The sequence below is a fragment of the Phyllobates terribilis genome, unplaced genomic scaffold (genome assembly GCF_046119375.1).
Source record: "Phyllobates terribilis strain yellow unplaced genomic scaffold, ASM4611937v1 Scaffold_5__5_contigs__length_657084704, whole genome shotgun sequence".
Taxonomy (NCBI): Eukaryota; Metazoa; Chordata; class Amphibia; order Anura; family Dendrobatidae; genus Phyllobates; species Phyllobates terribilis.
In genome coordinates, this window is record NW_027362765.1 from 30,777,337 (window position 1) to 30,792,739 (window position 15,403).

Below are 15,403 nucleotides of genomic sequence, written 5' to 3' on the forward strand. Positions count from 1 at the left end.
TGTCTCATTTCCTTCAAAGCCCTGGCTAGTGCCAAAACAGTAGTTTTTCACCACATATGGGGTATCGGCGTACTCAGGAGACTTTGCACAACAAAATTTATTGTCCATTTTCTATTGTTACTTTTGTGAAAATGCTAGATTTTGGGACAAAAGCAATATTTTTTGTGGGAAAAAGTACAATTTTTATTTTTTCCTTACACATTACTTAAGTTCCGGTGAAGTCCCTAAAGGGTTAATATACTTCTTGAATGTGGTTTTCAGTACTTTCAGGTATACAGTTTTTTGAATGGTATCACATTTGGGTATTTTCTGTCACATAGGCCCCTCAAAGTCACTTCAAATGTGATGGGGTACCTAAAAAAATTGGTTTTGCAAATGTTGTTGGAAAGTTTAGAAATTGCTGATTAACTCTTCACCCTTCTAACTTCCTAACAGAAAAAAATCATGTTTCATAAAAGATGACAATGTGAAGTAGACATGTGGTAAATGTTATTTATTAGCTATTTTATATGATATAGCTCTGGTTTAAGGGCATAAAAATTCAAAGTTTGAAAATTGCAACATTCTCACATTTTTTGTCAAATTTTCGATATTTTTATAAATAAATGTAAATCATATCCACCAAAATTTACCACTAACATAAAGTAGAATGTGTCATGAAAAAACACTCTCAGAATTACTGGGATATGTTGAAGCGTTCCCAAGTTATAACCTCATAAAATGACACTGGTCAGAATTGAAAAAATTGGCGTGGTGAGCAGGGTGAAAGAGGCTGGGGACTGAAGGGGTTAAAAAAAGGTCTCCAATGTCTCTGCCAAATGCCTGAGAACTAAATTTAAGACACCTCAGCTTTGCACTGTTTTAAAAAGTTTTCTTTAAATGTATCATATTTGTTTAGGAAACTCATCTGACAGAAAATATTGGTCACTAGTTTACATTGCCAAGAGCATCCAAGACACATACTCAGGGGCGTACAAAGAAATCATAGGGACCCATAGCAGAAGTTCTAATTGCCCCCTCCCGTAACCCAAAAAAAAAGTATATTCGGTGCGGTCACATGAGCATATCTAACAACTTTGCAGCCTTTACAAAGTAATTTTCCTCCTACTGATGACCTACATTCCCCTTTCATTGCTCCCAACAAATATGATGCCAACAAAAGTGCTCCACAAACACAGTATGATACCACCACAGTGAATTCTTACACAGTACCCTCCACATGCACAGTATAATGACCCAACAATACCCCACCTCAACTCCCCCTGCAAAGTATAGTGACCCCAACACAGTATGATCCCCCAACTGTGACCCCCACACAGCTCTCCATATAGTATGATGCACTCCACAGTTTTCCATATAATATATTGCACCCCATAGTCATCCTTATAACATAATGCACCCCCATAGTCCTCCATACAGTATAATGCACTCCCCATAGTCCTCCATATAGTAAAATGCGCTCCCCATAGTCCTCACAGGCATCACGTGACCCCCGGCTGCAGCCGCCTCTGGCATCAGCTGATGTCACGTCAAGTTCCGGCTGCAGTTGGGCATGACTCAGTGACACGCTCCCCGGTGATTGATGGGCTGTGGGCGGGGTTTCCCCCCGTGTCACAGCCCAGTATCCACCATGTGCTTTCCCAATGAATGTGAGAGAGAGGGAACGCGTGCGGTGGATGCTGGGCTGTGACGCACTGTGAAACCCCGCCCACAGCCCATCAATCACCAGGGAGCGCGTCACTAGGTCATGCCCGACTTGACGTGACATATGCATATGCCAGAGCCGGCTGCAGCCGGGGGTCTTGTGATGCCTGTGAGCGGCCAGTGATAGCGCCACTCACAGGCAATAAAGGCAACAAAAGGTATTTCCAAAAAACTTATCTGCACAGTTTCAATACATTGGGGGCATTTTAAATAGTAGTGGACAACTTCTTTAAATAGAATCAGGAGGGCAGAAAAAATACAGGATCAGAAGACACAAGAGTAGTCAGTAAACGAACCGGGATTTACAACAGGAAAAAATAAAGAAGCCGGGAGCTGAGCACACAAGACTGAAAGAGAGGAGAACAAGGCTGTATCTGGCATCTTCCGGCAATATGATTCGAGCTTTAGTAGGGTGTGGAGCTTTCCAATTGGCTGAAGCAGGAAGCTGATTACTCCAGCTGGACAGCGCACACACCCATACTGCCAGACTGTACAGTACTACTGGTCCCTGCCACCCTAATCTTACCCACCCAAAGCTTCTGGTTCCAATGTCTCTTTCTTCACCAATGCTGCCACAGAATTAATGATGGCGGTATTCCATCTCCCAGAGGAGATGTGATACACCATTGTGCGGAAGCTCCAATGTTGCAGAATGGCAGAAAACTAGAAAGTGACTCCATTTTGTAAATTATATCCATCAGTGAATTAATCTATAGGAGTAGTGACTATTTTGACACCTGAGTGGGGCTTGTTTTTTACGTGATGAGTAGAAGTTTTTATTGGTATCATTTTTTGGTGGCCTTTTATTCCAATATTTGGGAGGCAGAATAAACAAACAGTTGAACATAATGTTCCACTGGTTCATGCTGCCAATGTCTTAGTGAATAATTCAATTTTGCCACATACCTTCTCATTTCTGTAAACATTTTAAGTAGAATTGTTCAAAAATAAAAATTTCAAGGATACTTTATTCAAAAATAATAATTGGTTTTATTCTTGGCAGATGACTGTACCAGGAGATCAGAGGGACAACTGACATCTTCAATTGTTAAATCAGATGACCTTGGAATCACACGGGATACAATTGAAGTGAATGTCATTACTCCAGATATACCATCATCCCTTCACAGCAAAGATGTATCATCTAATCCTTTGAAACAGGTCCTTTCTTCTGATTCATTAAAGACTACTAAGACTGCTAAGAAAAATAAAAGTCAGAAAAGAGGCATTAAAAAACCAACTGATCTTAAAGCAAAGAAGCCAATTACACATTCACAATATGGAAATAGTTGTCCCATCGAAACATTTTTTGTTAAACATCAACAAATTCACACAGAGAAGAGATTTTCTTGTTCCAAATGTGGAAGATATTTTAAACAGAAATCAGATCTTGTTAGACATGAGAGAATTCATATGGAGGATAAGCCATATTCATGTTCAGCATGTGGGAAATGTTATAAATGGAAAACTTATCTTGCTACTCACCAGCAAACTCACACACGGGAGAAGCCATATTCATGTTCAGAATGTGGGAAATGTTTTAGCTTGAAACAGTATCTTATTAGTCACCAGAAAAGTCACTCAGAGGAGAAGCCATATTCATGTGCAGAATGTGGGAAATGTTTTAAAAGGAAATCAGTTCTTGTTAATCACCAGAGAACTCACACAGGACAGAGTCCATATGCATGTTCAGAATGTGGGAAATGTTTTAAACAGAAATGTAATCTTGCTACTCACCAGAGAACTCACACAGGGGTGAAGCCTTTTTCATGTTCAGAATGTGGAAAATGTTTTCAACAGAAATGGATTCTTGTTATTCACCAGAGAACTCATACAGGGGAGAAGCCTTTTTCATGTTCAGAATGTGGAAAATGTTTTGGGGAGAGATCACAACTTGTTATACATCAGAGAACTCACACAGGGGAAAAACCTTTTTCATGTTCGGAATGTGGAAAATGTTTTGGGACGAGATCACAACTTGTTTCACATGAGAGAACTCACACAGGGGAGAAGCCTTTTTCATGTTCAGAATGTGAAAAATCTTATGGAGATAGTTCACAACTTATTAAACACAAGAGATGTCACACAGGGGAGAAGCCTTTTTCATGTTCAGAATGTGGAATGTGTTTTGGGACGAGATCACAACTTGTTTCACATGAGAGAACTCACACAGGGGAGAAGCCTTTTTCATGTTCAGAATGTGGAAAATGTTTTGGGACGAGATCACAACTTGTTTCACATGAGAGAACTCACACAGGGGAGAAGCCTTTTTCATGTTCAGAATGTGAAAAATCTTATGGAGATAGTTCACAACTTATTAAACACAAGAGATGTCACACAGGGGAGAAGCCTTTTTCATGTTCAGAATGTGGAATGTGTTTTGGGACGAGATCACAACTTGTTTCACATGAGAGAACTCACACAGGGGAGAAGCCTTTTTCATGTTCACAATGTGGAAAATCTTTTGGACATATATCACAACTTAGTAAACACAACAGATGTCACTCAAGGGAGAAGCCTTTTTCATGTTCAGAATGTGGAATATGTTTTGTATGGAAATCACACCTTGTTATACATCAGAGAACTCACAGAGGGGAGAAGCCATATTCATGTTCAGAATGTGGGAAATGTTGGGCAGATAAATCAAACCTTTATAGACACATGAGAATTCACACAAAGGAGAAGCAATTTTCATATTAAGAATGTGGGAAATGTTTTGAACAATGATTCTATTTTATTAAACATCTAAAATCCCACATGGGGAGAAGCCATTATCATATCTGGAATGTGAAAAATGAATTACTAGAAAACATAGTTTGTTAAACATCAATAATAATGCACATGGGGAGAAACTATATATTTTATTGACAAATTGTACAAAAAACATATAACAGTTGTATAATTAAACGAGAAAGGGAAATTATTTTGCAATTTACTGTATTTTTTGGACTATTAGATGCACTTTTAACACGAAACATTCTTTCTAATAAGTGATTGCCTCTTATAGCGTGGAGGCAGCTTCCTATGATGGAGCAGAATGCTAAGACAGTGTCCTTCCCGATCACTGAGAGAACTGCTTTCTCCTCTTGCCCCACACTGATCTATGTGATCAGAGCAGAGCAGGAGAGGAAGATACCGAGACCTCCACAGAGGCTGCTCATCTTGTGTGATCAGCTGAACAACCTTCCACTTGACTAGCTCCAGAACCTTTCACGTGACTTGGAAGGAACTGCATAATGGACTAATATATACAAAGTGTTTGTGCATGCAAATGTGCGCTTGTAGGAAAGTAAAGCTGTGTATGTATACAAATGTCTATATGTAGTAGAGCTCTGTGTATGTAATTAATTATTCATATATACAGTTGAAACCAGATGTTTACATGCACTATATAAAAGTCACATATGCATGTTTTTCTCAATATCTGACAAGAAATCAGAATAAACCTTTCCCGATTTAGGTCAATTTGGATTACCATAATTTTAATATTTTCCAAATGCCAGAATAATGAGAGAGAGATAATGTTTTAACCACTTCGCGCCTGTTTTTGCCTTCGTGACCGGGCCAATTTTTTCAATTCTGACCACTGTCACTTTATGAAGTAATTACTCTGGAACACTTCAACCGATTCCCCTGATTCTGAGATTGTTTTTTCATGACATATTGTACTTCATGATAGTGGTAAAATTTCTTCGATATCATTTGAGTTTATTTGTGAAAAAATCGGAAATTTGGTGAAAATTTTGAAAATTTTGCAATTTTCAAACTTTGAATTTTCATGCCCTTAAATCAGAGAGATATGTCACACAGAATAGTTAATAAATAAAATTTCCCACATGTCTACTTTACATCAGCACAATTTTGGAACCAAAATTTTTTTTTGTCAGGACTCAGGAAGCTATAAGGGTTAAAAGTTGACCAGTGATTTCTCATTTTTCCACCAAAATTTACAAAAACATTTTTTTAGGGACCACATCTTACTTGAAGTGACTTTGAGGGGCCTTTATGACAGAAAATACCCAAAAGTGACACCATTCTAAAAACTGCACCCCTCAAGGTGCTCAAAACCACATTCAAGAAGTTTATTAACCCTTCAGGTGTTTCACGGGAATTTTTGGAATGTGGAAGAAAACAATGAACATTTAACTTTTTTTCACAAAAATGTTACTTTAGATCCATTTTTTTTATCTTCACAAGGGTAACAGGAAAAAATGGAATACACAATTTGTAGTGCAATTTCTCATGAGCGCGCTGATACCCCATATGTGAGGGAAAACCACTGTTTGTGCGCACTGCAGGGTTCAGAAGGGAAGGAGCGCCATTAGACTTTTTGAATGTAAAATTTGTTTGAATAGTTAGCAGACTCCATGTTGCGTTTGGAGAGCTCCTGATGTGCCTAAACAGTGGAAACCCCCCACAAGTGACACCAGTTTGGAAACTAGACCCCTTAGGGAACTTATCTAGATGTGTGGTGAGCTTCTTGAACCCCAAGGTGCTTCACAGAAGTTTATAATATTGAGCTGTAAAAATAAAATTTTCACATTTTTCCCACAAAACCTTTTTCATCCCTAATTTTGCATTATCATAAGGGTAATAGGATAAATTGCACCATGAAATTTGTTGTGCAATTTCTCCTGAGTATGCCGATACCCCATATGTGGGGACAAACCACTGTTTGGGCGCACGGCAGGGTGTGGAAGGGAAGGAGGGCCATTTGACTTTTTGAATGTAAAATTTGTTTGAATAATTAGCGGACGCCATGTTGCATTTGGGGAGCCCCTGATGTGCCTAAACAGTGGAAACCCCCCCCACAAGTGACACCATTTTGTAAACTAGACCCCTTAGGGAACTTATATAGATGTGTGGTGAGCACCTTGCACCCCCAGGTGCTTCACAGAAGTTTATAATATTGAGCCAAAAATATAAAATTTTCACATTTTTCCCACAAAAAATGTTTTTCATTCCCTAATTTTGCATGATCATAAGGGTAACAGGAGAAATTGCACCATGAAATTTGCTGTTCAATTTCTCTTGAGTATGCCGATACCCCATATGTGGGGGAAAACCACTATTTGGGTACACTGCAAGGTTCGGAAGGAAAGGAGCGCCATTTGACTTTTTGAATGTAAAATTTGTTTGAATAATTAGCGGATGCCATGTTGCATTTGGGGAGCCCCTAATGTGCCTAAACAGTGGAAACCACCCACAAGTGACACCATTTAGGAAACTAGACCCCTTAGGGAACTTATCTAGATGTGTGGTGAGCACCTTGCACCCCCAGGTGCTTCACAGAAGTTTATAATATTGAGCCGTAAAAATAAAATTTTCACATTTTTCCCACAAAAAATGTTTTTCATTCCCTAATTTTGCATTATCATAAGGATAACAGGAGAAATTGCATCATGAAATTTGTTGTGCAATTTCTCCTGAGTACGCCGATACCCCATATGTGGGGGAAAACCACTGCTTTGGTGTACGGCAGGGTTCGGAAGAGAAAGGAGCGCTATGTTGGCTGGGATAGGTTGCAGACACCATGTCACATTTGAAGAGTCGCTGACATGCCAAAACAGCAGAAACCCCCACAAGTGACCCCATTTTGTAAACTACACCTCTCAAGGAATTCATCTAGGGAAGTAGTGAGTATTTTTTAATTTTTAAATTTATACCATTGGGCAGTGAAGAAAACATAATTATATTTTTACCACAAAAAAATGTTTTACCCTCAGATTTTACATTTTCACACAGGGCAATGGGTAAAAATGGTGCCGAAATGTGTCACACAATTTCTTCTAAAAGTGGCAATACCCCATATGTGGCTGTATCGTACCACTTAGCCATACGGCGAGATCTGGGAGGGACGGAGCGCTATTTGACAATTGGAGAACAAATTATTGTAGAATAGGCATTTGGATTTGGGAGCACAAAATTTTCTGAATTTCTTTTGCGGGGCAAGGGCCATTTCGCTTTTCCAGAGCCTTTCTGCTACCAGTAACTTGGAAGTCCCTTATATTTTTAACAGATGACGGACCTGAGTGGGTACTAGCTTTTTTTGAGGACTGAGTTGAAGCTTTTATTGGGAACATTTTACGTAACATTTATCCGGCGCTAGAGGCTGAGCACTTACATCGGGGTTTCCATCTAAATTTCCAAGTGATGTAATTCAGATGAAAACCCTGTGGGATCCATTCACTGTAATGAGGCAGCAGAGTTACTCTGGACTCCGTCTGGCCTCTGTTTAGCGGTGTCATTTTTTTCAGAAGTGCACAAAACTGTGGCCAACCGCACTTTTATGCACGCCTAAAAAAACTGACACCGTGGGATCCCAGGCTAGACGGCGTCCACAGTAGCCTATATCTGCCTCATTACAGGGAATCTTCCGTCATGGGTTCCGTCTGAATCACGTATTTCAGAGATTTACACGGAAACTCTGGTGTATGTGCTCAGCACAGAGCGCAGGATAAATGTGAGCAGAGCCTTACTGCGATCTTTGGGAGACATAATAAACAAACCAGTAGCAGGTGAAGAATTGGTTTTATTTATTTTTTACGCCGTTCCTCGTGCGGTATAAGTGATGAGATTACTTTATTCTTCGGGTCGGTGCAATTACAGAGATACCAGATTTATATCGGGTTTTTATGATTGACAGCTGTAACACACTAAGAGAAGCTTTTTTTTGCAAAATCTAGTTTTTGCATCGCCATATTTTGAGAGCTATAATTTTTCCTTATTTCGGCCGACAGAGTCATGTGATGGCTTGTTTTTTGCAGGACGAGTTGACATTTTTATTGGTACCATTTTTGGGTATGTGACGTTTTTTGATCGCTTTCTATTCCGTTTTTTGGGAGGTAAAATTAACAAAAACCAACAATTCAGGAATTGTTTTTTGAGGTTTTTTTTAATGCCGTTCTGCGTGTGGTAAAAGTGATAAGGCATTGGATGAGATTTTTGCTGACAGTTTTACACTGTCTGTCTCCTGCTAGAGTTCAGCTGCAGGCTGAGCCTAGCAGGACATCATATATGGCAGATCTGGAGGCGGTCATGTGACCTCCAGCTGCCATAACAACGGCAGGTCCTGGAAGGCATCAGGGGGCCGTCGGAGAGGTAATTTGACGACCCCCTCTCCTCTCACTATCTTCTATATGCCGCGATCACTATAGATCGTGGCATATAGAAGTTAGGAAAGGGTTAACATCATTGGGACCTGATTCAATCAGGTCCCGATGATGTCCCCTGTCAGAGCTATCGCTCTGCACCGGAACCTCAGCGCTTGCAGGACCCTGGGGGTCCTGAGGGCTGCTGGACCATCCACCGTTTTTAAACGTCGGTGCTGCACAGAGCGCAGGCAGTGCCGACGTTTATGTACAGTGGGCGGTCCTGAACCGGTTAAGGCATTTTTATTACTTACTGCAATGTCAAAAGTTTGCATACACTAAGATTACTATGTCTTTAAACAATTCTGGACTGCCCATATGAAGATGTCATGTGTTTGGAAGCTTCTGATAGGTTTTTTGGCAACATCTGAGTTAATTAGAGACACACCTGTGGATGCATTTTAATGCACACCTGAAACACACTGCTTCTTTGTGTAGCATCATGGGAAAGTCTAAAGAAATCAGCCAAGATATCAGGAAGAGAATTGTGGACTTGCTCAAGTCTGGCTCATCCTTGGGTACAATTTCAAGATACCTGAAGGTGCCTCGTTCATCTGTACAAACAATTGTACTTAATTACAAACAAGATGGGAATGTCCAGCCATCATACCGCTCAAGAAGGATACGGGTTCTGTGTCCCAGGGATGAACATGCTTTGGTCCGACATGTGCATATCAACCCAAGGACAAAAGCAAAAGACCTTGTGAAGATGATGGTGGAAGCTGGTAAGATTGTGTCAATAACCACAGTGAAAAGAGTACTGTATCAACATGGTCTGAAAGGCCACTCTGCCAGAAAGAAGCTATTACTCCAAAATAAACATAAAAAGCCAGATTAATGTTTGCAAGTGCACACCGGAACAAAGACCTTAATTTGTGAAGACATGTCCTGTGGTTTGATTAAACTAAAATTTAATTTCTTGGACATAATGACCATCATTACTTTTGGAGGAAAAAGGGAGAAGCTTGGTAGCCTAAGAACATCATCCCAACTGTGAAACACGGGGGTGGCAGCATCATGTTGTGGGGTTGTTTTTCTGCAGGAGGGACTAATGTACTTCACAAAATAGATGGCATCATGAGAAAAGAAGATTATGTGGCAATACTGAAGCAACATCTCAAGAAATCAGCCAGGAAGTTAAAGCTGTGGGAATGGGTCTTCCAAATGGACAATGACCCGAAGCATACTGCCAAAATGGTAACAAAATGGCTTAAGGATAACAAAGTCAATGTTTTGGAGAGGCCATCACAAAGCCCTGATCTCAATCCTATTGAAAATTTATGGGCAAAGCTGAAAGGTCGAGCAAGGCGACCTACAAACCTGGATCAGTTACACCAGTTTTGTCAAGAGGAATAGGCCCAAATTCCGACCAACTGTTGTGAGAAGTTTGTGGAAGGATATCCCAAACGTTTAACCCAAATCATTCAGTTTAAGGGCAGTGGTACCGAATACAAATGAAATGTATGTAAACTTTTGACTTTGCAGTAAGTAATAAAAATGCCACACAGCATTCTCGCTCTCTCATTATTCTGGCACTTGGCAAATATTAAAAATTATGGTAAGCCTAAATGACCTAAAACGGGAAAGGTTTATTCTGATTTAATGTCAGATATTGAGAAAAACATGCATATGTGCCCACAAACAAACAGCAACTTAAAACCACCGCAGTGAAGGCCTGGCAGAGCATCAAAAAGGAGGAAACACAGCATCTCATAGAATCATAGAATGGTAGAGTTGGAAGGGACCTCCTGAGTCATCTGGTCCAACCCCCTGCTCAAAGCAGGATTCACTAGATCATCTCAGACAGATGTCTGTCCAGCCTCTGTTTGAAGACGTCCATTGAAGGGGAGCTCACCACCTCTCGTGGCAGCCTGTTCCACTCATTAATCACCCTAACTGTCAAAAAGTTTTTTCTAATATCTAATCTGTGTCTCCTCCCATTTAGTTTCATCCCATTGCTTCTAGTCTTTCCTTGTGCAAATGAGAATAAAGATGATCCTTCTACAATGTGACAGCCCTTGACATATTTGTAGACAGCTATTAAGTCTCCTCTCAGTCTTCTTTTTTGCAAGCTAAACATTCCCAAATCCTGCAACCGTTCCTCATAGGACATGGTTTGCAGACCAGTCACCATTCTGGTCGCTCTTCTCTGAACTTGCTCCAGTTTGCCTATGTCTTTTTTAAAATGTGGTGCCCAAAACTGTACACAGTATTCCAGATGAGGTCTGACCAAAGAGGAGTAAAGACCGATAATGACTTCACGTGATCTAGACTGTATGCTTCTGTTAATACATCCCAGAATTGTATTTGCCTTTTTTGCTGCTGCATCACACTGTTGACTCATGTTCAGTCTATGATCTATTAGTATACCTAAGTCTTTTTCACATGTACTGTTGCTTAGCTCTATTCCTCCCATTCTGTATATGCTTTTTTTATTTTTATTGCCCAGATGTAGTACTTTGCATTTTTCCCTGTTAAAAACCATTCTGTTGGTTGCTGCCCACTGCTCCAGTTTATTTAGGTCTTTTTGAATCCTCTCTCTCTCTTCTCTAGTATTAGCTATCCCTCCTAGCTTTGTGTCATCAGCAAATTTAATCAGTTTACCCTCAATTTCTTCATCTAAATCATTGATAAAGATGTTGAACAATACAGGTCCCAGGACGGAGCCCTGTGGTACCCCACTTGAGACATTCATCCAGCTGGATGTAAAGCCATTTACAACCACCCTTTGAGTCCGATCACTAAGCCAGTTATGAATCCACCTAACAGTTGCCTGGTCCATTGCATACTTGGTCATTTTTTCAATAAGGATGGTGTGAGATACTTTGTCAAATGCTTTGCTGAAGTCAAGATATACTATATCTACAGCATTTCCCTGATCCACCCAGTCAGTGATTCTGTCATAGAAGGAAATTAAGTTAGTCTGACATCACTTGTTAGTTACATCTCTTGCTTTTGACATCCTTAATTCATTGTCAGCTTTAACTAACCTGATACGTGCCCTGCAGGATCTGCAGACTGCATTATAATCTTCTTTAGATATGCCTCCCTCTTTCCATTTAATAAACATTTCTTTCTTTCTTTTTAGCATGTGTTTAAGTTCTGTGTTCATCCATCCTGGTTTCCTTAAATGCTTCCCATTCTTCCTACTTTTCGGGATTGTTAACGATTGTGCTTTGAGAATCTCATTTTTAAAAATTTCCCATCCTTCCTGGACATTTTTGTCCTTAAGGACATCCAGCCATTGGATCCCTCCTATTCTCTTTCTGAGTCTCTTAAAATCTGCCTTTCTAAAATCTAACCTTGAAGTTTGAGTCTTCACATGTCTTCCTCCTCTAGTTATCCAAAATTCTATAATAGCATGATCGCTGCCTCCTAGGGTCCCAGCCACCTTTACCTCCTCAACTATTTCCTCCCTGTTTATAAGGATTAGATCCAAAGTAGCAGATCCCCTTGTTTTCTCCCCTACTTTTTGGAAGATAAAGTTGTCAGCAAGAGAGGATAAGAATTTGCTTGACCTGTTAGTTTTACTTGAGAGAGATTCCCAACAAATGTCTGGATAGTTGAAATCTCCCATGACCACTACGTCATATTTTTTGGAGAACTTGGTCATTTGATACATAAAGAGTTCATCCATATCTTCAGCTTGCCCAGGTGGCCTGTAGTAAATGCCTACAATGGTGTCCTTTCCGTTGTTCTCTCCTTGTATTCTTACCCAAACAGTTTCCACAGAACTCCCAGTCTCTGAAGCTTCAATCTCTGTGCAGATATACGCTTTTCTAACATACAATGCAACACCTCCTCCTCGTTTATCAAGTCTGTTTCTTGGAAATAAGTTGTATCCTTTTAGCCTTTTATTCCAATCATGTGTATCGACCCACCAAGTTTCAGTGATTCCAATGACATCATATTCCTTTTCCTGCATTAGTAGTTCCAATTCTCCTTGTTTGTTGCCCATGCTTTGTGCATTTGTATAAAAACATTTTAGTTTGTGATTGGTTTCTCTTCCTCCCATATTTTTATTATTTAAATTGTTTTGTCTTTGTTCTTCCTTTCCACTTCCAGTAGCAGAGATCTCAATAGTATTTGTCAGCTGTATGGCTTTTTCTGGCCTTTTGCTTCCCTTCCCACATTGTTCTAGTTTAAAGCTCTTCTGATGAGTGTAGCAAGGCGACTTCCAAATACATGTTTTCCAGTCTTCGTAAGGTGCACCCCATCTCTAGCAAGTAGTCCATCGTATAGGTAATTCATTCCGTGATCCAGAAATCCAAATCCTTGTTGACGGCACCATCGACGTAGCCAGTTGTTCACCTGTAGAATCTTATTCCACCTCATTGTTCCATGGCCATCCACTGGGAGGATGGATGAGAAGACCACCTGCGCTCCCAATTCTTTCACTTTCTTGCCTAAGTCTTCAAAGTCACTGCAGATGGTTTCCAGGTCCTTTCTTGCGGTGTCATTTGTCCCCACATGTATTAGCAGGAATGGGTAGTGATCTGTAGGTCTGAAGAGTCTTGATATCCTGTCAGACACATCTTTAATTTTTGCTCCTGGAAGACAGCACATTTCTCTTGAGGTTATGTCTGGTCTGCAGATAGCGGCCTCTGTTCCTCTTAACAGGGAATCCCCCATGACCACCACTCTCCGTTTTTTCTTCACAACATTCTTCTTTCTCCATCCAGGAGGATTCTGAGGGCTTACAAGGTTATTCATTGCTGGCAAAGTCTTATTTTGCTATATTTCTTCATGGTTCTCCTGCGTGAGAGCCTGGTACTGGTTCCTGAGCAGTATGGGTGCTGACTGCCTCTCGATCCTCCTGCTTCTGTGGGTCACATGCTTCCATTCCTCTGGTGATGTCCATCTGGTGATGTCCATGAGTTCAAGACTTCAGGCAGTCATTGCCAACAAAGGGTTTTCAACCAAGTACTAGAAATGAACATTTTATTTACAATTATTTAGTCTATCCAATTACTTTTGGTCCCTTTAAAAACAGGGTGGCACATGTTAAGGAGCTAAACCCTTCATCCAATTTTAATGTGGATACCCTCAAATGAAAGCTGAAAGTCTGAACTTCAACTGCATCTGAATTGTTTTGTTTAAAATTCATTGTGGTAATGTCTAGAACCAAAATTAGAAAAATGTTGTCTCTGTCCAAATATATATGGACCTTACTGTATATTTATATACACACACTATATGGACAAATATAGCAGCCCTTACCCCACCCTTAGAAAAAATGCCCTCATCCCTCTTCTTCATCCCATTCTCAGTGATCTGCCGTTCATTACAGTTACTTTCAGCACACAATCTCCATGTCTGAACATAGTCTGTAACTTCTCTAAATTACAGTAATAAACATGTTCATATTACACATTACTAGTTACATCTACGATCCATTCCTTCTTTGTAGGAATGTTAGGGCGAACATTTTGATATGTTCACTAGTTGCCTGCTCCAGGCCTAATGAATATGACCAAGTGCATGCAAGAAAGAATAACAATATATACTGTAAATAGGGGCTCGGTTAGCCCTAGAATGTGAGTAACCAGATGTATTCATTGGTTAGTCCATGGGCAGATCCATGAGGTCATCAGGGTGGGTTTGGTCCATGAGGTCATCAGGGGGGCGTGATCCATGAGGTCATCAGGGTGGGCCTGATCCATGAGATCATTAAGGGGGGTGTGATCCATGAGGTCATCAGGGTGGGTTGGTCCATGAGGTCATCAGGGGGCGTAGTCCATGAGGTTATCAGGGTGGGTTGGTCCATGAGGTCATCAGGGTGGGTTGGTCCATGAGGTCATCAGGGGGCGTAATCCATGAGGTTACCAGGGTGGGTTTCTCCAAGCGATGTGTCGCTCTGTGGTTGGTTAGTCCTTTTATAGAATGCAGCTTCTTCTCAGAACAGAGCATGGTGTGATGAAACAGGAAATGGCAGCCATCTTTTGATCTAAACAAGCTTATGAAATAATATACTTTGTGGGTCTTTTCTCTCAATCTCCTATGTCTTGAGGTTAATTAAGTATTTGATCCTATGGCTCTCCTCAACAGTCCCCCCTAAATACTTTATTAACCTTTTGTCCCTACTGTGGTTCCCTCACCCATCAGTGTGTGATCACCCCTCTTGCTTGGGTGATTGTGACCTGTTGTGCTCCTACAAATGAGTATAAAATGGCACAACACACAAAGTAGAGGATATGTAACATTATGTATAAGGTTCTGATGGAGGCATAAACTTCTTACAGTGGGAGGCGTGTATCCACGTTGGTCTTCCTTCAAGTTTGACTGAAGTAGGAGTGGTCAGGAGCACTTGGTAGGGACCCTCAAATCTCAACTCCAGGGATGTCTTTCTGGTGAACTTCTTTACCAGCACGTAGTCACCAGGTTGGAAAGTGTGAGTACCTTCACTGAAATCTGAATCTGGAATGCATGATAAAACTCGTGCATGTGTTACTGAGAATTCTTTAGTAAGGGCAATGACATAATTTACAAGAGTATCACTTCCTAAGGCTAGCTGTTGTGGAAAATATTGACCCAACCTTGGAGGCCCC

At 40.5% G+C, this 15,403-nt stretch overlaps 1 protein-coding gene across 2 annotated transcripts in view; it reads left to right on the top strand.

Annotated features, from left to right (window-relative positions):
• The window catches only part of LOC141271832 (uncharacterized), a 61,125-nt gene extending 53,183 nt beyond the window's left edge, over window positions 1-7,942 (top strand). Inside the window, exon 7 of one of the 2 annotated variants that reach the window (XM_073682003.1) lies at window positions 2,708-7,938. In XM_073682003.1, coding sequence (XP_073538104.1) covers window positions 2,708-4,404 — 1,697 coding nt within the window. In that variant the 3' untranslated portion in view covers window positions 4,405-7,938. Of the gene's footprint in view, window positions 1-2,707 lie in introns of both variants that reach the window. The other variant, XM_073682005.1, reaches the window with a different exon arrangement.
• Window positions 7,943-15,403: the final 7,461 nt, after the last annotated feature.